Genomic DNA, 26230 nt, shown 5'->3' on the forward strand with positions numbered 1-26230 from the left:
AACAATTTGACTGGATTACAAAAAGTAAGCTATGATATTATTGTGTTAATATCATGTTTCCCTGCCCATGTGGTTTTGGTTACATCAGTAGAAAATGTTACTACATTTTGAGGAAAGATTAAGAAAAAAATAAAAAGAGTTTTCTACTGTAGAATAATGTACACTGGTGAATCATGCACAATAAGACCAGCAACATTAATTCCGAGATTAAAGAAGGTAAATTTTGATTTTATGTTGAAACAGACCAAAATAAAAGCCGTATAGAGATGTATGGCGTAGATCTTTTGTGTTATTTCCAGTACCTTGCGTTCAAAGAGTTTTTTCATGAAAGGTTTCCAGAAATGTTCCTTCACTCCTTTGGCCTCCAGCACCAGCCCATCATGCAGTTCACATAGCTGCTCAATGAAACATAAAGAGCCTGGACCTGGTTTATAATCTTTACTGCTGAAGTCCTCAGGCAGTCCTGCACACAAACACACACATAAATACCAATGTTATGTGGATCTTCAGTGATCTCCTAATGTCTGGACAACTGATTTCTAAAGTTTTGGGGGGGTTAAAAGAGTGTGCGCGTGTGCATGTGTGCGTGTGTTTACATCACCTTTAAATGAAGGGTTGAGTAGATCTTTACGGCTGGAACACAGCAGTGAGTTGCAGTAAACCAAATCCAGAGCACACAAGAGCAGATGATACGAGTTCACCAGATCATCACTGATCATCGGGAAATTTCCTGCATAACAGAGCAAGAGAAAGTGAGAGAAATTATATTTGTGTTGACTAGTTGAAAAGGAAATGTGTCAGAAACACAAAAGGTTATTAAGAGGTTGTATGAAGCATTTTAAAGGTTCAGCAAAGATCCCTGTTCTTATCGAAAACATATTTTTGCTGTCTGGAAGTTCACGATCTTTCAATATAGGTTGTTAAGATCAGTGTATTGGTTTCTGGGTTCTTTAACAGCACCACTCCATAGATGATTTTCTATAGAACTAGAGAATAAGAAGTTATTTGTGGAACTCACAGGTTTTCCAGTGACATCAGGCTGTAAAACCCTTTTCTAATTGAAAACCTTATTTTTAGTTTTGTTAGAACATACATGATGTTTCCTTAGATGAAGTTATATGGTCTGCCAAACATATCAGAGAAAGTTTAAGCACATTAGCAGAACACCACTATTAACTGGACTACAGACATATGGAGACAGGCAAGACGATCCACATCAACAACAGGAAAAGTCTTGTGCTGTTAAGCCACAGTGTTTGGATTTAAAAGTTCCTGTTTAATTCACAGGGAAAAGAAGGCAAAGAAAGCATTGAGTCTGAATGTAAAAACAGTGATATCACAAATAAGGCTCCATCCATGAAATCATAAATAGAGTTTTTACCCCATGTCTGTTAGCTTTGAGGTCATCTATATGATAGTGTACTCCTAAAAATGGACAAATTGCACTTTTAGCAGATATGTACATTTAAAATGTACAGCCTATGTTCTATATAAAATGGACAAAAAAAAAAAAAAAAAAAAAGAAGGGGTTTGACATCCTTTATCAGTGACCCATCTCATTCTATACTGTCTCATTCAGTATAACGTGAAGTATGCAGTAAGTATGCTAGTATTCCATTCCCAGCCTTGTCCATGTGTAAAACCCTTAAAGAGCCAGACAGACAGTAGATAAGCAGACACGTTGATAACATGAATATAAATACATGCTCTTATACTGACTCAGAAATCATAAGCCCACCCTCTCGTATATTTACAGCAGATATGATTACTACATGCAGGCCTGACAACATACACTACAACCCCTCACTTCTTTACATTTCATATACATAAAAGGAGTTACTATTGTTCCAATTTCATTATAAAACACTACATTTGTAATAGAAAATATTTTTTTCTTACTCACATGCAATTTCTCTTTATACTCCTCAGGTAATGTGACAATCATAGACCTTTTTAATGTTTAGACAGTAGTAAGCAGGTTTCCCTACTTGCAGAGCTGTAGAATGAGTGTTACCCTGCAGGACAGGAGGAGAGGGACACAGATCTGCCCCAGCCGCGCCTGCTGCGCTCATTCACACACAGACAAGCCCTGACATGTCATCTGTGTTGTTGCTATGATAAGTGATGCATAAGGCACAATAATGCAATCAGCTGGAACCCTTTATATCTGCTTCTCTCAGCTTTTAAAAGCCTGACGTTCACTCTAGGTGGTGTTTGATAAAGCTAGCATCTCTATTACTATTGGGTTAGGATTTGAACAAACTTTTAACAAAAAGTAACTTTGGTGTAACTAAAGCATTTGTGTTACAGACATGAATGTTACCTCAAATCATGCAGCTTGTTAAGGAGACGTGTGCTATTACTTTTCTAAGGGATCAGACTTACGATTTTCACGTGGTGGACAATAAAACAGGCAGAAAAATCTCAAACCCTTACATTGAAGGAGGGACCCAAGTCATACAGTATATAGAGACCAGAATATCTAGAGACTTGAACTGGGGTGGGCTAATGTTAGGAATTTTCAGTATTGGCCCCTAAGTATCAAGTCAGGTCTGCAGTCGCTGCCTCGATCCGGATCCTTGCGAGGGGAGAAACGAGTGACACAGACACAGAGCATGCATCAAAGATTTCTCGTACTTTATTGTTCAGCACAGCATTATATATCTTTGTAAGAACAGGAAAAGCAGTACACTAACTACATTATCCAATGGGTTTTAACATTAACCTATTTGGAAAGACAAACATAAAGATTCTGCATTAATTATGTAAATGAAACAAAATGTTCTAGAACTGAGGAGTGATGTTCAAGTTTTGACCAGAGACACCAAAAACTGGGAACCCTTTCCACATGATTTCCATTATTGAAACACACATACTATGAAAATAGGAACTGAGTACTAGCTGTGAAATGTCAGCTTAAATATATATCAACAGAGGTCAACTTTTCTCACACCTAACATCCTACTAGCACCAACCAGAACAACCTAATAATTGCATTGCATTGCACTAAAAACACTCAAAACACCTAAGCAACCGTATAGCAACATATTGCAAAAACACATGACAACATAGCAATAACATAGTAAAGGACAAAGTATGCTTTGGCGTGATGCACGTTTTTTCATCAGCACATTAATAATCAGAACGCATTAGCACCCGTACAGCAACAACCTGGCAACCACACACAACATCCTAGCAACCAGTGCTGTGTAGTAACTAATTAAGGGTGTGTTCACACTTGTAGTTCGGTTCTCTTGGTCCTCTTGGTTCGGACAAAAAAAAGAAAATGATACATTTAGTCCTGGTTCGCTTAGCGTTCACACTGGCATTTTTAACACTGAACCTAAAGATATGAAACAAAAGGCATCAGGAAAAAGTCACAACCTGATTGGACAGCTTTTATTACGTATATTTTGCGACGGAACTTGCCGAACATCCAAAACAATGCTGGCTGCTGGGCGAAATGCACCCATTAGATTTATATATGTATATATGGTGGTATTTTTACCAGCTGAGAACAAACGAAGAGCTAATAAAATGTGTAAAGGAGTCAAAACTGCACCAGGAATTCCTCCGATGCACACACAAACGAAGATATGCTGCAAGGACGGCTGACGGCGGTTACGACACCTGTACCAAACTGTAATGGGCAACATAGCTCCTATGATGAGAAGAACCAGGTATGCTTGAGGTCAGTATTAGGCAAATTACTTCCTGTTATTGGTCCATTTAGATGTCTTTTGGCCTATGCTGCGTTCATATATCAATCGAACCGCACCAGAGTTCGTTTGGAAGCGGACCGAGACCCACTATTCAGGCGGTCTCGGTCTGCTTGTTTGGTGCGCACCAAGGTTCGGATGGCAGTGTTCGCACTTCAGATGAACCGCACTGACAGAGCAATCACACCAGAGTTCGTTTTAATCTAACCAAACCTGTCAAGTGTGAACACACCCTAAAAGTAGTGACATTACTTACTTAAAGGAATAGTTCACCCAAAAATGATCACTGTATTATCATTTACTCACCCTCATGCGGTCTCAAACTCATATGACTTTCTTTCTTCCACGGAACACAAACAAAAATATTTTAATGGAGATATGATGCGAATATATACATACAATGCGATTCAATGAGGTCCAAAACTTCCAAGCTCCAAAAAGGACAAAAAGGCAGAATAAATGTGATCCATAAAAATTGAGTGGTTTAATCCATGTCTTCTGAAGCTATATGATCAGAGACAGACCAAATGTAAAAAAATTAATAAAAAAAATCTATATAAATTTTGACATCAGCGATGTCAAATCATGGTGCGATCATGATATAAAGCTCGATTACACTTTCTAGTTACTGTGCACACTTTGCGTCATCTCTTGTAAAATGTAACAATTACTTTCCTAATCTGTCACGTAGTATCAACTATAGCAAAGTAGAAATTCTCCCGGAGTAGACGTTTAAATCTTTGGTTACGGTTAATGCTGGAAACTACGGTGTAGTGCTGGGAAATCAAAATCATTTGAGTGAATAGGTTCTTTCAGATAGTCATGTTAGTGAACCAGTTAAAATAAAAGATTCACTTATATTTAGGGTTGGGAACTCATTTATTTCATTTATTTATTTCAGTGAGTCTGTTCTTTTGGACAGTTCATGTAAATGAACTAGTTCGCATAAATGATTCACTGATTCACCTGAGCCCCACGCAGTCTTAAAGGGACTTTGCCTTCTTTTTTTGAAGCAAAATAATTACTGCTGTTTATCACACTATTTTGACTCAAAAAATAAAATAGGGTGTTTTCTTGTTGTATTAGTTTTTATTTTGTATACATTTATATGTTCAATTTAATGTTTAAACCCTAATTGTTTAATGTCTCCAATTAAATAATATGATCTAATTGTTACATATTTAAAAATATTTCCTTCTTAAATAACTTCAATGAAGTTAACTACTTTTTGTTAGTAGCATGCAGTGTAATAATAATAATAATAATAATAATAATAATAATAATACGTTTTATTTATATAGCGCCTTTCCACAAGCTCAAGGACACTTTACACTCCATATACATTTAAAAGGACAAAGTACATTAATATACATTTCAACAGAGGTTACAATCTCAATTACAAAGGGGGAAATAAAACATCAATCAGTATCAGAAAGATAATGCACTGAGAAAAGATGTGTTTTAAGCTGAGATTTAAAGATAGAAATAGAGGAGATGTCACGGAGGCTCTGAGGTAGAGAGTTCCACAGTTTAGGTGCAACTACACAGAAGGATCTCCCACCAAAAGTGGATAGACGAAATCTAGGGAGACAACAATTTGGAATCAGAAGAACGAAGAGTGCGTGCTGGTGTGTATGGATGCAGCAGATCACATATATAATGAGGTGCCAGATCATTGAGAACTTTGTATGTCAGGAGAAGAATTTTAAACTTAATACGGCATGAGACAGGCAGCCAGTGAAGACTATACAAGATGGGAGTAATGTGTGCAGAACGCTTGGTGTTAGTGAGAACTCTAGCTGCAGAGTTTTGTATGTATTGTAATCGGGCAATAGTTTTAGCTGGTAGGCCAGTAAAGATGCAGTTACAGTAATCGAGACGTGATGATATGAAAGCATGAACTAGTGATTCTGCATCCTTCAAACTGAGAATGGGGTGAAGTCGTGCAATGTGACATAGATGGAAGCAGTAAGAGATGAATCGAAAGTGACTCCCAGATTCTTAATGGTTTTAGAGGGTTTGGTGAGATTCCCATCAATATTGACACAAATGTCAATATTTCTTATAAGTGTTTGTGGCCCAAAAATCATGATCTCAGTTTTGTCAGCATTGAATTTGAGGAAATTACTGTTTAACCAAATTTTTACATCATTGATACAGGCAGTTAATGAGCTGATGGCATGTGTTTCATCAAAATGTGCGGATGTATAAATCTGGGTGTCATCAGCATAGTAGTGATAACTGAGACCATGACGATGGATGATCTGACTTAGTGGGAGAACATAAATTATGAACAGTAGTGGACCTAGTACAGAACCCTGGGGGATACCCTTAGTGAGAGGAGCAGTAGGGGATTTTTTTTTCTTAATAGAGATTAAATATTAAATTGTCTGTTAGTGAGGTAGGAAGAAAACCAGGATAGAGCAGTGCCAGTAATACCAATAACTGAAAGTCGGGAACGGAGTGTTTTGTGGCATACAGTGTCAAAAGCAGAGCTCAGGTCAAGCAAGATCAGAATACTTAGAAATCCAGAGTAAGCAGAGAGGAGGAGATCATTAATAACCTTCAAGAGAGCAGTTTCAATGCTGTGGAACAGGTGAAAACCAGATTGGAAAGGGTCATAGAGATTATTAGCTGCAAAATGTCATTGTAACTGGGAGGCTACAACTTTTTCCAGAAGTTTAGATATAAAAGGCAGGTTAGAAATAGGACGATAGTTGCAGAGGGAAGATGGATCTAAGTTGGGACCTTTAAGGACAGGTGTAACAGCAGCAATTTTAAGATCAGTTGGAACAATGGCAGATACAAGAGATGACTGACATGCAGTGTTTAAGAAGGGAGGTTGCGGCAGGGTCCAACTGACAGGATGAGTTGGAATGAAAAATTTAATCACTGACTGATGATGGGCTAGTGGGAGTGAAGGAGGAGAAAGGATGGACAGGATGTTCAGACAGACATTCGTGCAGAGGAACTTCAGAAATGGTTGACGTGAATGTTTGTTAAATGGAAACAATTTTATCTTGAAAGAAGTGCAGAAATGAGTCACAAAGTTCATCAGAGCTGTGTGAGTCCTGAGCCGGTGGGTGAATTAGCTTGTTCACCGTGGCAAAGAGGGCTCTAGGTCTACAACTCTCTTTTTGGATGATAGAGGAAAAGAACATTGAACGTGCAGTGTTGAGTGCTGCTCTGTAATTCAGCTGATGTTCTGTAAGAGATAATGAATGAACAGTGAGGACTATTTTTCTACAGAGTCATTCAAGATGATGACCCACTCTCTTCACTGCCCGCAGTTCAGGAGTAAACCAAGGCGATGAGCACGAAGAGGGCACCAGCTTTGTCTTGATGGGGGCATGCCCCTCAAGAGCAGCTGAGATAGATGAATTATAATTTGAGAGGATGTTTGAAGGACAGGACAGTTTCAGAGAGTAAGAAAGTAAGATTGCACATAGAGAGGTGGAGAATGATGAGGGATCGACTGTTTTTAGGTTGCGATAAGATACCACAGTTTTCTTGTACGACTTACAGCGAAGAAAATTAAATGAAAATTCTATAAGTTTGTGATCCAAGATGCCAATTTGTGTACCAGTTGTAGAAACATTATTAAGACCTGATGTACAAACTAAGTCAAGTATATGACCATGGGTATGGGTAGAAAAATCCACATGCTGTGTTAAATTGTTGCATTCAAGAACATTCATGAGTTCAGTTATACTTGAACAGTCAGTATCAACATGGATATTGAAATCACCAAGCAGTATAACATGGGGAGACATAGCACAGGCAAGAGTGAGTATTTCACTAAGTTCAGAGAAAAAGTGAAGCTGATACTTTGGAGTTCGATAAATCAATAACACAATGAAAGGGGTTTCACCAACAATCCTGAGAGCCAGATATTCAAAAGACATGACATTATGAAATTCAGTCAAAACTGCTCTCATGCCATCTCGACAAACAACAGCTAATCCGCCCCCTTTTCCGTGAGGTCGAGGTTTAGACAAATATTTGTATCTGTGTGGAGTAAGCAAATTTAGTTGTAAAAAGTCATTAGGTATTTGCCAGGTTTCAGTTAGCAGTAGCATGTCCAGTTGTTTTTAGCAGTGATGAGTTCATTGAGAATTGATGCTTTGTCTGTTAGAGAGCAACAGTTCAATAGTGTCAAATCCTGATGACAAAGCCGAAGTGTTTTGATGTGGAGTGGTGATCATCTTTAGTTAAATGCCTCAGTGAAAGTGAGTTTGAGCATCTTGCCGATGCAACATCAGTTTTACAGCTTTGTCCAGACAGATGGAATTGCTGTGGGAGATGAACGATAGACAGACTGGAGTTTCCGTGATGAGCGATGGATATACCGCGGCCGCCGGAGGATTCCGAGTTCACGACAGAGTTCATATGTCTCAGAGTCTAAACGCGGATGGCAGTTTAAGACTCTAAGTCATGATGTCAGTAGTTGGATTTCCATGGCATGAATGCCAAGGACAAGAGTGAGGAAGATAAAAAACGCTTTAATAGATGAAATCCAAGACATGTTCATATGTGAGATATAGAGCAAAATCAGTCATGTGATGCCAGCTACAGCAGCCACAATCAACGATATTGCATTAGCCAGAACCCTGCCTAGTCTACACCTAACAGTTGATCGAGAGGAAGGCTACCCAACCGGTCAAAGAACTGTCGACACAGGTGATAAAGAGAGTGGAGACTCACTCAATACCCATGCCAAGAGAGGTGAATGACAGACAAAGAGAGGGCTTGCGACATACCCGTGAAATGGAGTGTGAGCTATCCAGTCTCCAACGGAAGGTGAATGCTGTTTTTCTCTGGTGAGCAGAAAGAAAGGCATAGAATCCAATTCCAAATGTGTAATAGATCCAGAAGCCAACAGGATTTAACTTTATGCACAGACTATTAAATGAAAAGAAAAACAAACGGAAACAAACACGCAAAAAAATAAAATAAATACAAATATGTGAAATATGTCAGAATGTGAAGCAGCAGCCAAACACACACAGCATTCTCACACCGGAAGCTGTCTCTGTAGTTTAGTGTAGCTACTGTAACTTCTCTTTTAAAAGAGTAGCTTGACTGCAGTTTAACTAATTTAAGTTATGAGGAGCTAACAATCAGAACACCTTAGCAATCACATAGCAACACCCTGACAACTGCATTGGAACATGTTGAAAACTACTAAGAACACCCTAGCAATCGCATAGCAATGACACTGCAACCATCCACAACAAGCTCCACTCATATGACCTTTATAAAGCTTAAAAATCGAATTTACAGTATTTATAAAACAATTTTGATTCGACAAAGTTTCAACATCTAGAAACTGATATTGAAAGAATTCATATTTTTTATAATGAAGTAAAAAGCATTACAAAAATAATCTCTAATAGTCTTCAAGTGTCCAACAGCCTCTCCAAACAAATAAATATTATAATTGTACACAATATCTAGTTACACAACAATTACTAAAGGTTTGCATAGCATGCGGACATGATTTTGGTAATGAGATTTCACAGAATGAGTTTCATTCTATACCATTTGGGTCATTATTGAGTCTGCGTCATGTGCTTGGTGCCATCCCCTGGTGGCCATTTGTAATTACAGGGAATGGGCACATGACTCTCTGCCCAAATATGGAGGACTATCACCATTGGTTGGAGCAATCTGAACCCAATCCGACTGGTTTAACTTTCCATGACATAACAGCATTTCCGATGATGTCATCTGATCCAGGAAAGCTAACATGTTTTTAGCCAGATGCTGTGTGCAATGTGCACATTGTACTTCATTTGGGTTATCTAATGATCTATGATTCCGATTACCTTATGTGTGAGCTCATTTGAAAGACATTCGCCTCCTGTAAGTAATGGTATGTGACATTTTATGTTCTGTTTATTTTTCATGAAGTTTATAAGCGAAAACATTTAGCAACACCTGTTTACATGTAACTTGTATGTCAACGACATAAACTTAGCTATTATTATGCGCTATATTTTTGTCTTTGAGTAAAATAAAAAGGCTGGTTGTATTCTACTCTTTGAGAGCTTTCCAACAACATATGACACATGGCTATATGATGAGTTTGATGTTTTCACCGATAACAATAATATGTACAGTGCAAAATTATTATAAGTTAAGCTCAATCAGCAGCATTTGTGGCATAATGTTGATAACCACAAAATTTAGACTCGTCCCTCCTTATATATACGGAATACATGTAACGGGATTACGTATTTAAAATACAAAATATAAGTAACTGTATTCCACTACAGTTACAATTTAAATCATTGGTAATTCGAATAGTTACATTCAAAAAGTATTTTGATTACTGAAGAGATTACTTTGCATTTTATTTTCATTTGTTTAATTTAATATTTAGTCCTTTCAGATGGAAAACATTTATTCATATAAATGATGCAATCCAAAGTGCATTTCAACAGCGGTGAAACTTTCTTATGATGTGTTACATTCATACGAGCAGACAGAGAAGTAAGTTTGGAGTAAGTTTGGAGCAGAAGAAATAGAAATAAACCTTGTGTAAATTGTCAGCTTTGCGCTAAGCTAAAATGCTATTTCTAGCCATTTTACATGCACGTTACCAGACACGATCATATTTTTTTATCAAGAAAATTCACGCTGGATCATAATTTCTTTTTTTCTAGTAAGACCTTTGATATTAGGGCAAAAATCATATTCTTGATAATATTGTATTGTTTTCCTGTAAAAATATCTAAAAATCCTTAAAACAAGATCAATTTGATTTATCTTGTTTTAGAAACAACACTGCATAAGATATTTAGGTTTTTCAGAGAATGTATTTTTAACATGTGTATTTTGTCTTACTGTACTAATGGAGTTTTTATAGTCAAAACAAGTGAAAAAATCTACCAGTGCTGAAGAAGTAATCCAAAGTATTTAGAATACGTTACTTACCTTGAGTAATCTAAAGGAATACGTTACAAATTACATTTTACAGCATGTATTCTGTAATCTGTAGTGGAATACATTTCAAAAGTAACCCTCCCAACCCTGTATATATATATATATATACACCATATTGCCAAAAGTATTCGCTCATCTGCCTTTAGACGCATATGAACTTAAGTGACATCCCATTCTTAATCCATAGGGTTTAATATGATGTCGGCCACCCTTTGCAGCTATAACAGCTTCAACTCTTCTGGGAAGGCTTTCCACAAGGTTTAGGAGTGTGTTTATGGGAATTTTTGACCATTCTTCCAGAAGCGCATTTGTGAGGTCAGACACTGATGTTGGACGAGAAGGCCTGGCTCGCAGTCTTCGCTCTAATTTATCTCAAAGGTGCTCTATCGGGTTGAGGGCAGGACTCTGTGCAGGCCAGTCAAGTTCTTCCACACCAAACTCGCTCATCCATGTCTTTATGGACCTTGCTTTGTGCACTGGTGCGCAGTCATGTTGGAACAGGAAGGGGCCATCCCCAAACTGTTCCCACAAAGTTGGGAGCATGGAATTGTCCAAAATCTCTTTGTATACTGAAGCATTCAGAGTTCCTTTCACTGGAACTAAGGGGCCAAGCCCAGCTCCTGAAAAACAACCCCACACCATAATCCCCCCTCCACCAAACTTCACAGTTGGCACAATGCAGTCAGACAAGTACCGTTCTCCTGGCAACCATCAAACCCAGACTCGTCCATCAGATTGCCAGATGGAGAAGCGTGATTCGTCACTCCAGAGAACGCGTCTCCACTGCTCTAGAGTCCAGTGGCGGCGTGCTTTACACCACTGCATCCAACGCTTTGCATTGCACTTGGTGATGTATGGCTTGGATGCAGCTGCTCGGCCATGGAAACCCATTCCATGAAGCTCTCTACGCACTGTTCTTGAACTAATCTGAAGGCCACATGAACTTTGGAGGTCTGTAGCGACTGACTCTGCAGAAAGTTGGCGACCTCTGCGCACTATGCACCTCAGCATCCGGTGACACCGCTCTGTCATTTTACGCGGCCTACCACTTCGTGGCTGAGTTGCTGTCATTCCCAATCGCTTCCACTTTGTTATAATACCACTGACAGTTGACTGTGGAATATTTAGTAGCGAGGAAATTTCACGACTGGACTTGTTGCACAGGTGGCATCCTATCACAGTACCACGCTGGAATTCACTGAGCTCCTGAGAGCGGCCCATTCTTTCACAAATGTTTGTAGAAGCAGTCTGCATGCCTAGGTGCTTCATTTTATACACCTGTGGTCATGGAAGTGATTGGAACACCTGAATTAAATTATTTGGATGGGTGAGCGAATACTTTTGGCAATATAGTGTATATATATATATACAGTTGTGCTCAAAAGTTTGCATACCCTTGGAGAATTGGTAATATATGTACCATTTTTAAAGAAAACATGAGTGAGCAGGCAAAACACATTTCTTTTATTTCTTATTGGATTCATATTCAACTGTAGGTTATAACAGAATGGCACAATCATAAAACAAAACATGGCAACAAAGAAAAAAATTAAATGACCCCTGTTTAAAAGTATGCATACCCTTAGATCTTAATATTGTGTACTGCCCCCTTTAGCATCAATGACAGTGTGCAGTCTTATGTAATAGTTGTCTATAAGGCCCCAAATTCTTGCAGGTGGTATAGCTGCCCATTCGTCTTGGCAAAATGCCTCCAGGTCATGCAAAGTCTTTGGTTGTCTTGCATGAACCGCACGTTTGAGATCTCCCCAGAGTGGCTCGATGATATTAAGGTAAGAAGACTGTGATGGCCACTCCAGAACCTTCACCTTTTTCTGCTGTAACCACTGGAGGGTCAACTTGGCCTTGTGCTTAGGGTCATTGTTGTGCTGGAAAGTCCAAGAGCATCCAATATGCAGCTTTCGTGCAGAAGAATGCAAATTGTCTGCCAGTATTTTCTGTATTTTCTGTATTCTCAGTATTTTCAGTAACATGCTGCATTCATCTTGCCATCAATTTTCACAAGATTCCCCGTGCCTTTAGAGCTCACACCCCCCCAAAACATCAGTGAGCCACCACCATGCTTCACAGTGGGGATGGTATTCTTTTTAGGCCTTGTTGACCCCTCTCCAAACATAGTGCTTATGGTTGTGACCATAAAGCTCTATTTTGGTCTCGTCACTCCAAATTACAGTGTGCCAGAAGCTGTGAGGCGTGTCAGGGTGTTGTCGGGCATATTGTAACCGGGCTTTTTTGTGGCATTGGTGCAGTAAAGGCTTCTTTCTGGCAACTCGACCATGCAGCTCATTTTTGTTCAAGTATCATCATATTGTGCTCCTTGAAACAAACACACCGTCTTTTTCCAGGGCAGCCTGTATTTCTCCTGAGGTTACCTGTGGGTTTTTCTTTGTATCTCGAACAATTCTTCTGGCAGTTGTGGCTGAAATCTTTCTTGGTCTACCTGACCTTGGCTTGGTATCAAGAGATCCCTGAATTTTCCACTTCTTAATAAGTGATTGAACAGTACTGACTGGCATTTTCAAGGCTTTGGATACCTTTTTTTATCCTTTTCCATCTTTATAAATTCCATTACCTTTTTACACAGGTCTTTTGACAGTTCTTTTCTGCTCCCCATGGCTCAGTATCTAGCCTGCTCAGTGCATCCACGTGAGAGCTAACAAACTCATTGACTATTTATACACAGGCACTAACTGCAATTTAAAAAGCCACAGGTGTGGGAAATTAACCTTTAATTGCCATTTAAACCTGTGTGTGTCACCTTGTGTGTCTGTAACAAGGCCAAATATTCAACGGTATGTAAACTTTTGATCAGGGCCATTTGGGTGATTTCTGTTATCATTATGATTTAAAAAGGAGCCAAACAACTACGTGATGATAAATGGCTTCATATGATCATTATCCTTAAATAAAAGTTTTTTTGCATGATCAGTCATATTTTCAAAATCAATGCCAAAATTTCACAATTTCTGCCAGGGTTTGCAAACTTTTGAGCACAGCTATACACACACACACATATATATATATATATATATATATATATATATATATATATATATATATATATATATATATATATATATATAGATAGATAGATAGATAGATACAGAACCAACTTTAACCCCCATTATTTCCCCCTCCCCAAACCCACTCTGTTCCTCATCAAACATCCCTGTGGTCAAAGCCTAAATTACACAATGCACACATATAAACACACAAACTAAAATATTTGAGATAATAAAAAATATAAAAATCAACAAACAAAGAGAAAACAAAGAAATCCACAATTACTACCACAATTTTGTCTCTCTCCACATGGTCCTCACTGAGAGCCTTCCAGAAAGGACAAACACCTGTCCCATTTCTTACCATATGTGTCCAATCTGCCAAGCCACTTAAATGACATCTTTTCAAATGACGCCACCATGCCCAATTCGGTGAACCATTTTTGAAATGAGGGTGCGCCTATTGACTTCTGTCCTCTAAGAATTATTTGTCTGCCAATCATTACACTAGTTTGGACTCAACTTTTTGTATATTTGTCACCTATTTTAATAACCACCCCATCACCCAATATACATAGTCTGGGGCAGAATGAAATGCGAGTATCTAAGACCTCACAGATAAAATTCTGGACTCTTACCCAAAATTCTTGAATCTTAGCGCAGAACCATAGATCATGGGCTATGTCTCCATCCTCCAACTGACATCGCCAGCAGGTAGGTGTGTATTTTAAACCAAGCCTAAACAATCTAGAGGGGGTCAGGTAGAAACGATGCAAAATCTTAAACTGAATAAGGCATACCCTTGCATCCCTAGACATGGTTTTAAATGTTTTTTTAATTCTTTCCCACTCCCAATCCTCCAATACCAAGTTCAAATCTCTTTCCCATAACCTCTTAAGAGCTGTTAAGGCCCTGTCACCAAGACCCTGAATCTACAAGGAATAATATACTGATGTTTCATGCCCCTTTCCAAAGGCTGTGAGCACCATTCAGAAGGTGTCTGCAGCTTCAGGGGGCTGTGTACTACCACCAAATATAGTACAAAGTAAATGGCACAGCTGTAAATACCTGAAAAATTGAGACTAGAAATCCCAAATTGCTGTGTTATATTTTCAAATGATCTCAAAGCTCAGTTTTCATAAAGGTCACCAAGTGTAGCAACACCACTCCCCATCCATCCTTTCCAGCAAAAGGGGACTTGTTAATACATAATTTGGGGTTCAGCCATATGCTTGAGGAAACATTTAGGTAAGTATAAAGGTTGAACATATGGGAAACCTTTGTCCAAACTGAATTTAAGTGTGAAATAATGGGATGCATTTTTACTTCTCTAGACAGTTTGATAGAAAGACTTTGCAACGGTGAGACTGGGGAAAGGACCACTAGTTCAATGTAGTACCAGATTGGGGCTCTCTCAAGTGGAAGAGACCAATGGGCCAGGTGTCTGAGATTAAAAGCATAGTAATAAAACAAACTTTTGGGGAGGCCTAAACCTCCTTTGTCAATTGGTCTATGTAACTTACTGAAATGCAAACAAGGTTGTTTACCATTCCAAATAAAAGACTTAGATATTCTATCAAATTGTTTAAAATAAGAAAGAGGAACTTCTAGAGGGAGAGACTGTAGTAGATAATTGAACTGGGAGACACATTTCATTTTTATAACATTAACCTTCCCTGCCATAGACAAATGTAGCGAAACTCACCTATCCACATCACACGAGAATTTTTTCATTAATGGGACAAAATTAACTCTCTCAAATTTGCTAGAAATAAAATATCGAAATACCTAATGCCTTGCTTGGGCCATTGAAAGGCGCCAGGTTGGAAAGCCGTGGCAGGGCAATATGCTGTCAGAGCAAGAGCTTCCGATTTAGAACAATTCACCCTGTATCCTGAAATTTGGAGAAAGAATTAATCATTTTATGGAGGCTAGGCATAGATCTACAAGGGTCAGAGACAAATAATAATATATCATCTGCATAGAGTAGAAGTTTATGCACCACAACTCCTGCTACAATACCAGGAAAATCATTCTCTTTTCTTATTGCGGCTGCTAATGGTTCCAGGGCAAGACAGAACAATAAGGGGAGAGAGGACAGCCTTGCAGGGTTCCCCTACCAAGAGAAAAAAAAAATCTAAAATGAATCCATTAGTTTGCACTGCCGCTACCAGTTGTTTATAAAGTAATGTAATCCACCCAATAAAAGTGATCCCAAACCCGTAAATTTCAAAAATCATAATAATCCCATTCCATCCTATCAAACGCCTTCTCGGCATCAAGTGAGATGGCAGCGATCGGGGTCTGATAATTTGCTACTGACCACATAATATTTATAAAACGTCTAATATTATCAGAAGAACTATGACCACTATATGTATAATAGATGTAATTACTCTGCTTAATCAATTAGCCAGAATTTTAGACAAAATGTTTACCTAACTAGATCAGGGAAATTGGACAATAACTTTTACACTCATTTGGGTCTTTATCCTTTTTAAGAATGAGACTGATCAGGGCTTGCGTCATGGCGGTAGTTCACCTTTCTTTAATGACTCTGTGTAAACTTCTAACTATAAGTGGAGCCATTTCTGTGACAAATGATCTAAAAAATTCTGCGGCAAAACCATCTGGCCCAGGTGCCTCATCTGGTGGCAAGTGTTTAATAACCTCAACAAGCTCCTCCAAAGTAATAACTGAGTCAAGCAAGTCTTTTTGATCACTCGTCAATTTAGGGAGTTCTAATGGCTCTACGAAGTTTGATTTGAAACTTTCTGTAGTGTCAATGTTGCTCTAAAGGGTCTACACACCTTTTCATCACTATGGATCCATTAAAATATTGAAGTCTCCACCCAAAACCATATCATGAAGGATCCCAGCTGCTTGTAACTTTCCCTCAAGATCTAAAAAAAAGTTCTGATCATCAGCATTAGGTGCATAAATATTAGCCAAAATAAGATTCTGCCCCCTGTATTTCAGCCAAAATAATAATGACTCTTCCCAAATTATCTCTGATCTGTTTGAGACATTTAAATTGTAAATGCTTATCAATGTGATGACTCCCCTGCTCTTACTCGAACCAGCACTATAAAACACATGCCCACCCCATACCCTGCCAAGTTTTTCAGCTTCCTGTGGAGAAAGGTGAGTTTGATGAAGGAACACTATATAAAAAAATGTACGCTTATGAAAAGATATAACATAGGGGCCTGGGTAGCTCAGCAAGTAAAGACGCTGACTACCACACCTGGAGTCGCAAGTTTGAATCCAGGGCGAGCTGAGTGTCTCCAGTCAGGCTTCCTAAGCAACCAATTGGCCCAATTGCTAGGGTGGGTAGAGTCATGTTGGGTTAACCTCATCGTGGTTGCTATAATGTGGTTCTCACTCTAGGTGGGGCGCGTGGTGAGTTGTGCGTGGATGCCGCGGAGAATAGCGTGAAGCCTCCACACGCGCTAGGTCTCAGCGGTAACGCACTCAACAAGCCACGTGATAAGATGCACGGATTGACGGTCTCAGACGCGGAGGCAAGGAGATTCCTCCTCCGCCACCCAGATTAAGGCTAGTCACTACGCCACCATGAGGACTTAGAGTGCATTGGGAATTGGGCATTCCAAATTGGGGATAAAAAATAAAAAATAAATAAAAACAACAAAAAAAGAAAAGATATAATCTTCGTTCTTTTTATAGGGTGCCCCAGCCCATTAAAATTCCACGTGGAGAGAAACATTTTACCTATATTAAAGTGTGACATATTGACACGCAAAGTAAAATTATGTACTCAAGGCTAAATTAAATGGAACACTATTTAACACTGATGTAACCATAAAATCCTTAATAACCCACAGATCAGAAAAAAAATGTGCTTCAACCTCGTGCATAAAAGTCCAAACTGTTGTCCATTCCCCGGAAATCCGACAGTTCATGCACGCACACGAGACCCTCCGCGACAACATTTCTACAAGATTACTTCAGTAAAGTAAAACAAAATCTCTGTCTGCTGACCGCAGGAATTTTGTCAGTATGGATCGGGGTCTGTCACCCGCTCTGGGAAGCCGACCGAGAGCTTTGTGTGGGTGCTCTATTTCCAGATGACGGCCCGCTGTGTTGAACAAATTCGTAATAAGCCCATCTAGAAACTTGACCATATCTTGACCTTCCTTGCCCTTTGGGTATTCAAACAAAACGAACATGATTACATTTGCTTCGATTTTCCATATCCTCTAATTTTTCCAACATCTGATCCATATCAGATTTGGTGGACGGTGGGTTAGTATGCAGCTCTTTTTGGGCTGCTTCCAGAGACTCTATTTGCTTTTCGGCCAAGTCCATTCTTGTGATCAGGGCGAAAACTTTGGCCTCCATAGATGTGATCGCTCAACATATTTCCGCTTTTCTTTAGCACTGCATAAATGTTCGCAATATCTTGAACTACATCCTGAGGCGTGCTTTCGATTGAGCTTAACTTGTATTGAACCTGGAATATTCCTTTAATAAATTATCAAAATGGAACACTTCTGATTTGTCTGTAAATTTCAAAGCACTTGTTCAGTTTTGATCATAATGTCTATATGCATTGTAAAGTAAAGTTTTAAAACGATACCTATTTTGTGTTGGTCAAGAATGCAGTAATTTATATTTTGATTAAAAAAAAATTCTCGCAGGCCCGCTTAAAGGGTTAAACAAGTGAAACCTTTCAACAAGTCAGAAATGTGTTTCAAGCCAAATTCACCTGGAGCTTAAACAAACATTAACCAAATGCCTTTGCAAATGTGATGTGTATATGTGTGATTATATGTGAGGAAATCCTCTGTGTCCCCATTAACCTGTGACTGATTCAAACATGCCTGTACAGGCCCAAACAATGAGCACAGGTCACATGATCTTGCTCTCTGTTCTCTCAGCCAATAGCTGCCTGTCTTTATGTTAGACACACACTGCATGGCTTAAGACTCTCTTTAGGGACACTACAGGAGGAAAATACCCATTTAACACTGCACCTCCTCCTGCTCCTTTAGTCCCTCATTACAACATTGTTGTGTCAATTTCCACTGTGGTTACCATATGAATTAAAAAAAGGGTGACAATTTCGGTTTTGTGTATTTTGATCATGATAAATGTAGTACTTCAGTGAACTATGGCTTATCATACTCTGTTAAAATACACCGCCATATTTAAAATAAGTGACCTCTATAAAGAAATACTATTGTGAGTGATCTGTTACCTTTCGCATGTATGAAGAGGATCCAGCAGAAGTTGAAGACCTCAGTGACAGTGCAGGGATATCGTCTGAGGACACAGGGAATATCAGCTCAGTATAAAGGTCAGAGGTGTCTGTTATACTGTATGTGAATGTTCATTTCTTCCATGCTTCAAGCCATTTTTATGTAAATTCATATTCAATTTTTTGGAGTGTTTATAAATAGAAACACTTAAACTGTGAAATCTCAAATCCATATGCATAAAATGTAATAGTTTGCTCATTTACTTCAGACAACTGACGTATCGTGCGATTCTTTATCTTATACAAACATACACATAATGCAGTTCATAAAGTGTTCAAGTACTTGCCATAAACTCACCTCTGTTTCCGGCCTCTGTGTGTTCTTGGTAATTCTTCAGTGGGTGTTTTAAAGATATCTTTGAATATGGGCACATATTTTTTAAAGATGACAGACGTGACAGTGAAGTTTCTCTCTAGTTTCTCAGTGCTCTGCTGGAACTCTCTAGGCAGGTTGGTCATGTCCTGCCATTTCTTCAATTTATTAAAAAACTCTATCAAGCTGAGAAATAAAATGAAGACAAACTCTTATTCAAGGGGTGAGGGTAGACATTTCGCATGGCATCTACGCTAATATTATTCTATTTGCTTATAATAATAATAATAATAATAACTTTATTTTTATAGCACCTCATAAAATAAAATCAAAACACACTTAGTAAAATAATTTGGTTTCCCTGTCTCAACCTCATGAGTCAGGGATATATCAGATATTGCTCAGATAGAGCCTGCCAGATATTGCTCCTGTCCTGCCCGATGTCCTACTCCCACCGTTATGTGTCGCTGATTGATGACTACTAACTGCAGCCTGTGCCAACCAGACATCACTTCAGTCTACAGCAATAGATTTCACAGAAGACAAACTGCTGCCAACTCCAGAGTAAGACATGGGGTACTTCAATGGCCACTGCCTGAACCTTTAAGTACTTTTTTTTTTACTATCAATCTCCACTTTCACTCTCACTTTCATATTCTTCTTCTTTTGTTTTTGGCGATTCACATTCTCCATGCATATCGCCACCTACTAGGCAGGGAGGAGAATTTATGGTAAGAAATGACTTAAATATTGATCTGTTTCTTACCCACATCTATCATATTGCTTCTGAATACAGTATATACTGTAGATTTAACCACTGGAGTTATATGGATTACTTTTATCCTGCCTTTATGTGCTTTTGGAGCTTTAAAATTTTGGGACCAATTCACTTACAATGTATGGACCTACAGAGCTGAGATATTCTTCAAAAAATCTTCATTTATGTTTAGCAGAAGAAAGAAAGTCATACACATCTGGGATGGCATGAGAGTGAGAAAATTATGAGAATTTTCATTTTTTGGGTGAACTATCCCTTTAAGCAAAATATAATTGTGAATCCTCATTTCTTTCTTGTTACCCTTGTAAATGCCTGATAAAGATTGTATGACAAAAATGTTACTGTGTTAAAAAAAAGAAATAAAGTAATCTTTGCAGAGACAGCAGTGTGTGGGACCTTCTCCTATTTCATCATATCAGTGAACCCCCCCCCCCCCCACACACACACACACACTCCTACTGACAACTAATCAGGTGTGCAAGGGTTCTTTTTTTGTTGTTGTTGTTTATTTTGATTTGGGGTGAAAATGACCCAAACATATACTTTACAAGTTTCCAAGTTTCAGAGGATTTCACCATAAATATCAATTTATGATAAGGTGTAGCCAGATGGCTACAACTTCTTTTCTTTCACTTTCTCATCTTTCGAAAAAAAAAAAAAAAAAAAAAGAAAACTACAACATAATGCATTTTTTGTAAATTAAACGGCAATCTTTAAAGTAACCAATAAATGCTGTTTTTAAGCCACATAAAATTGTATTTAGTCTCCAAGAGATTTTCCTGGGGTCACACTTACAGGAGAGACACCTGCTGAAGTGTTGCCCAAATTTTGCTCTATTCAACACTTTTCAGTGTTTCTTCTACATCATGATTGATTTTTTTTCTTTTTTGCTGCATCTTTGATGAGTTAATCAGATGGTGTTGTGTACTGAATACTGCTGAACTTTATCTACAAGTAACATAATGTAGTTTTACAGATTATTGAAAAAACTTGAATGTTGCCATATGTCAACACTGTATAACAATGGAAAAAATGGCTATGTTGCCTCATTGGGAATTTGTATAGATAGTGCATGCCATCTATTATATTATTGCATTTATTTATTTATTTGGAAATGTTTACCATAACATAACTGCATTTATGCATAAATAACACAATTATAATTTGTATTTCTACTTTTCAGACACAAATTAACATAGCAATGTTTTATGGAAAGGGCAAGAAGAGTGTGCAGTGCTCTGTTCCTTTTGAGAACAGTGACAATGAGCTCGGCTTTACTGACAGTGAAAATATTGAAGAAGACATGATAATCATTCACTCAGTTTTTGCTTGTAGGAGTTCCAAGTCTACAAAATACATGAATAAAATGAACATTTCTTTAATTAACTGAAGGAGAAATTGATTCTTTTTTAAAAAAACTAGTTTTTGAACCAGTTTCCATTGTGGTACCATTGCCATAAAAATTTAGCAACATTTCCCTTTTTTATTTCTTTTTTTATTATTATTAATTTCTTTAAATTATTATTAGAGCTATTATATGCCAGAAAATCAAGTGTGGAAAAAAATATTCAACCATTAGGACATAATGCATACTATACAGTGTTACATTTGTACATGTTTATAAAATCACAAACAACTGCTACTATTTTGTTATGCAATCTTTATCTATTTAGTCTATTTTTCTGTTGCTGATCTGTAAGACTGTACACTACAAACTCATTGCTGAAGATAGAAGCAGCTCTCTAGATGCCCAGCTGACCTGTGTGTCGTCTTGGCAACAACAAAACATGTTGCTGAGTGACAATAAGTAAACGTTGTGCTGTCTCTTTAACAGACCTCTGACAAATGCAGAATTGATAATAACACATCTATACATGTATATAAACTATATCTATCTATAGACACATTTACCATCTATCTATCTATCTATCTATCTATCTATCAATCTATCTATCTATCTATCATCAAGTATCAGAATAAGGTGAGGCTGATTTCCTGACCTCTGTTGTGAAGAGCGCAGGATCCTGGTCAGTGACACATAGTTGCCCTCCGCTGTGCCTTTACTTACAGTGGGCACCGAAGATCTACACGCCACATACAGAGCACACGCCAACCAGTGCAGTTCACTACCCTGAGAAACAGAGAGACAAATAAGTACCATGGTATTTGGCATTATGATATATTATACAATATGTTAATCATTTGATATCATGATTTATGTGTCAAAGTGCTATGTTATTACCATCCAATATCATGACTGTGCCATGGTTCTGCCATAATACTTTTTTGTGTAAGGGCATTCTACTAACCATAGGGGGCATTAATCCCTATATAGGGAGCATTTCTGGGGTATTAAGATGCTATTAAGATGAGCTATATCAGGATTTAAAACAACTATTACTGAAATCATTTTGCTGTACAGGTGTTCATTTAGATTAAGCCTCTGATGATGTCATATGCCCTCACCCCTCACGCGCATTCTGCACTCATGCCAAATATACAGTACATGATCCACATACACACGCACGCCTTTAAACATTTACGTGCACACCTGTAAATATTCCTGGATATATTCAAGCACGACACTCAATATTTCAAACAGAAAAAAAAAAAGAAGAAAAAAAAGAAAAAAAAAACAACAACAACAACAACACGATGCATGTAAATGCACATGCACGCTTTACAATGCATGCATGCACGTATATCGAGTGCGTACATTAGGCTTTATACGAATACAGTTTACCTCGAGAGTGTAATTTTTGCTGATATTTTCATAACTCCTCCAAGCTCCGTTACTCGACTCCTCGTCCATATTTAGAGCTCGACACAGATCTTCAAATGCAAGTCTAGTTTTCTGCAATGTGTCTTCCTCCTCGCTCATTTTGGGCTTTTCGTGCGTAGCTATACTTAGATACGAGTGATTTTATTCTCGATTTGCTATACAAGACATGCAGAAAATAAATCAGCGACAAATGATTTAGAGTGAAACAGGTATGTAGTTATTTCATGACAGCGCGAGCGAGTGTACAGTTCTGCACAGTGTAGCCATTTAAATGTCCCTTGACTGACAGCTCATTCCTGCTATATTTAAGTTACGCTGAGAGCGTGCCGAGGCATACGCCATGAAGAGATACGCCGAGTACTTGACGTAAGAATGTCAGCGAATATTATTCTGTGCGCAGAGCCTGTCACACGGAAGTGGAGGCCCCTCCCACTTTCTTTACCCTTGACATAACACATCCTAAATTATTATTTTACGAGTCTGAACCTGAATTCCAGCTTTCACATAACCTATATTTACATATTTAATGTAGTTTAAGGATGTACATGTAAAAAAAATAACCCTTGTTTTGTTGGTTTGGTTTATTGGTCCTGTTTAATTTTCTGTAAAAACACATGGCATTGGAATCCCATTCTATATTTGCTCTAACATTCAGAAATTAACATTAATTTAATTGAATATATGGTATGTTGTCATGCAGTGGATTTTATTTTTTTATTTATTTATTTATTTATTTATTTATTTTTTTTTTTTTTTATTTATTTATTTTTTTTTTTACTTTTTCGCTGACTGTAGTGGGATTTCAGATAGAATTTAGCTGCTGTTTTCGAGCGCAGTACATTGCGATCTAGTTTTAAATGCGTAGCGTGCGGTAAAAACTACATTTCCCATAAACCCATTTGTCGGAAGTCAACAGTCTTAAAGCAGAAGTGGCTGAAGTTGTTTGTTAGCAACAGTCACTGTGGGCTGTGTGTGACGCTTTTGAGTCGGTGAAATCATGTTTGGATGTAAATATTTTAGTTTTAAAAAGGTTTGAGATGATCTGTCGCGATTTATGTGTTTACTTGGCTGTTTACACAAGTGCTTTTAAGACTATTTATATTTAATTAATTATTAAAAGTTTGTTTTTGTTATTGTTGTTGTTTTCATGAAAAAAATGCCACATTTCTGACCTTGCTGTCTTACCTTACTGAGACAGCTGCTGATATACCTGTAAAAGACATCACTGTCAACACAAATGGAGCAGGGGGCACATGATCAGGTCTGGAAAACTCACATCATAAGAGTTTTTTTTCCCTTTCTCTCCAAAGTGTCATGATAAGTTTGAGCTTTTCTTTTAATGATCACAATATGACCATGTTTGACTGTGTTTGTAAAGGCTCTACTGTCTCAGAATGTCATAGAAAGGCAAAATGTGTGCAAGTTCAGCAGGGAGGAGCTGAAGGACAAATATTTACATCTGCAGGAGGAAAATTTAATGCTTAAACAACACACATGCAAACAAGAAGACACGATTCGAGGGTACATGCATGTTTATTTGTTCATCTATCCAAGCAATCTGCACAGTTTCATTACATATATACTGTATATATGCTTCGTTGTGTGAATTTCTAGAAAGTATAATCACACTTTCACTAGTTTATCTAATTTGCTGACTAACAATGTCCCACAGTGTCTGTACATGCTTGGGAGAAGATTTATGTAATTTTTGTTCTTTTTTCTGAAAGTCATGAAACATTCCCACCACAATGTCATTTCCAGCTCAAATTCTGTATAGTGTTTAATAGAATTCTGTACTGGAAATGACATGACAGACTCTTTTGTCTTGCAAAGGCTAATTTCATAACTAACATTTTATGTATCTTAAATACAATTAAATAATATGTTCACACTTTTTGCATAATTTGGCAAAATTACCAGCATGATCTCATGAACATTACATGACCGTGGCAACTTTTTTGCAAATGAAATTATGTGCCTTATTACACGTTTGGCTGCAGTTTCCCAGTGAAATGTCCAGCAGGGGGCACCAAAAGCGAGTGAACTGGTGTCATAATCAGACGAGGTTTTAATGAATAAAATGTACCTCTCTATCCTAAAACTTTAACCTAAACCTAACCAATAGTGATCTAAAATCAAATGAGACGTGAACAAAACAGACATCCGTACCCTAATACAACACCTAAACCTCAACGATAGTGTCCAAAAAGCAAATATGACGTGAAAAGCACATTATCGGAAGCAGCCACATCATTTCGTGTAGCTTCTGTGACACTCTCATCCCACCTGTCAGCTTGTGTGTTTGGCTTAGCTCGAATCGCGGTCTTCCAAGTCCAAAGTCCATCACTCTATCAGGTGAGCTACTGCGCAAACTAATCACATTGGAATAAGTGTGTAAATGTAGTTGGGTCTACTGCGCAAACTAATCACATTGGAATAAGTGTGTAAATGTAGTTGGGTCTGTAATACAAGTGTTAAAATGTATAATTTTTCAAAAGATGCGTTCTAGTGAAAGTGTTTTGATATCATAACATATCAGTGAAAAATAAGTGTTTATAAAGTCCTAATCAGCCACTGCACTCGTGATTTGTGTCTATGTTCATTTCACCTGGAAACTGCTGCGAAATGTAGAACGCGGCATGTAAAGTCAGTTGTAGTTATAGTAGCGTTGTTTCTGTGAGACTGGGTTGAAAATTACAGCTTGATTGGAAAAGACGCCCAATAAAAATATTCTGCTCACAAGTGATATTTACCCATATATATATATATATATATATATATATATATATATATATATATATATATATATATATTATTTTGTTTCCTTCAAACATCACTTGTCTCATATTTCATCTCAAACATGCTTTTCACTGACACTTTTGTCCACTTGGTTAACAAGAACACATTTGAACAAACTTTACTAGGGGAAAAATTGTTTGGTGTGGTGTAAATGACGCCACAACTGTAGGACAGTCGTAATTTTTGAAGTGGTTTATGTTCATTTAACTTTTTTTAGATTTTCATGGTTTTCTTCTAAACACTGTCTACTCTACTCCAGCTCTTATTCTGCACAGGAACTGCTCTGAAAGAGGAGATTTAATTACAAAATCTCTTGTACTGATGTGATATTTGTTTTTTAGGTTGACTATACAGGATAATGTGGAGATAATAAAGCTACAGAAGCAGCTGGCAGAGAAAGCAAACACACTCACAGTGCTGGAGGGCAGATTTCTGCAGCAACAGGAGGTGAAAGCATTAAAGCCGAAATATAAAAATACTAGACTCTTTTCAGCCTATTTTAGTTTCCCAAGTATTATTTTAGCTTGATGTCTTGATGCCATTATATCACGAGCACATGTTATACTGTATAATAAGTAATCCTATTTTCA

At 37.8% G+C, this 26230-nt stretch overlaps 1 protein-coding gene and 1 pseudogene across 3 annotated transcripts in view; one reads left to right on the top strand and one right to left on the bottom strand.

The window, feature by feature from the left end:
- The window catches only part of LOC127437450 (retinoblastoma-like protein 2), a 41922-nt gene extending 18807 nt beyond the window's left edge, over positions 1-23115 (bottom strand). For all 3 annotated transcript variants that reach the window (XM_051692379.1, XM_051692378.1, XM_051692376.1), the window contains exons 1-6: positions 22803-23115; positions 22060-22190; positions 19267-19467; positions 18909-18973; positions 602-730; positions 303-463 (exon numbers count right to left, since the gene is read on the bottom strand). In XM_051692379.1, coding sequence (XP_051548339.1) covers positions 303-463; positions 602-730; positions 18909-18973; positions 19267-19467; positions 22060-22190; positions 22803-22940 — 825 coding nt within the window. In that variant the 5' untranslated portion in view covers positions 22941-23115. The remainder of the gene's footprint in view (positions 1-302; positions 464-601; positions 731-18908; positions 18974-19266; positions 19468-22059; positions 22191-22802) is intronic.
- A 217-nt stretch (positions 23116-23332) lies between these two features.
- The window catches only part of LOC127437306 (protein fantom-like), a 30785-nt pseudogene continuing 27887 nt past the window's right edge, over positions 23333-26230 (top strand).

The sequence above is a fragment of the Myxocyprinus asiaticus genome, chromosome 48, assembly GCF_019703515.2.
Source record: "Myxocyprinus asiaticus isolate MX2 ecotype Aquarium Trade chromosome 48, UBuf_Myxa_2, whole genome shotgun sequence".
Taxonomy (NCBI): Eukaryota; Metazoa; Chordata; class Actinopteri; order Cypriniformes; family Catostomidae; genus Myxocyprinus; species Myxocyprinus asiaticus.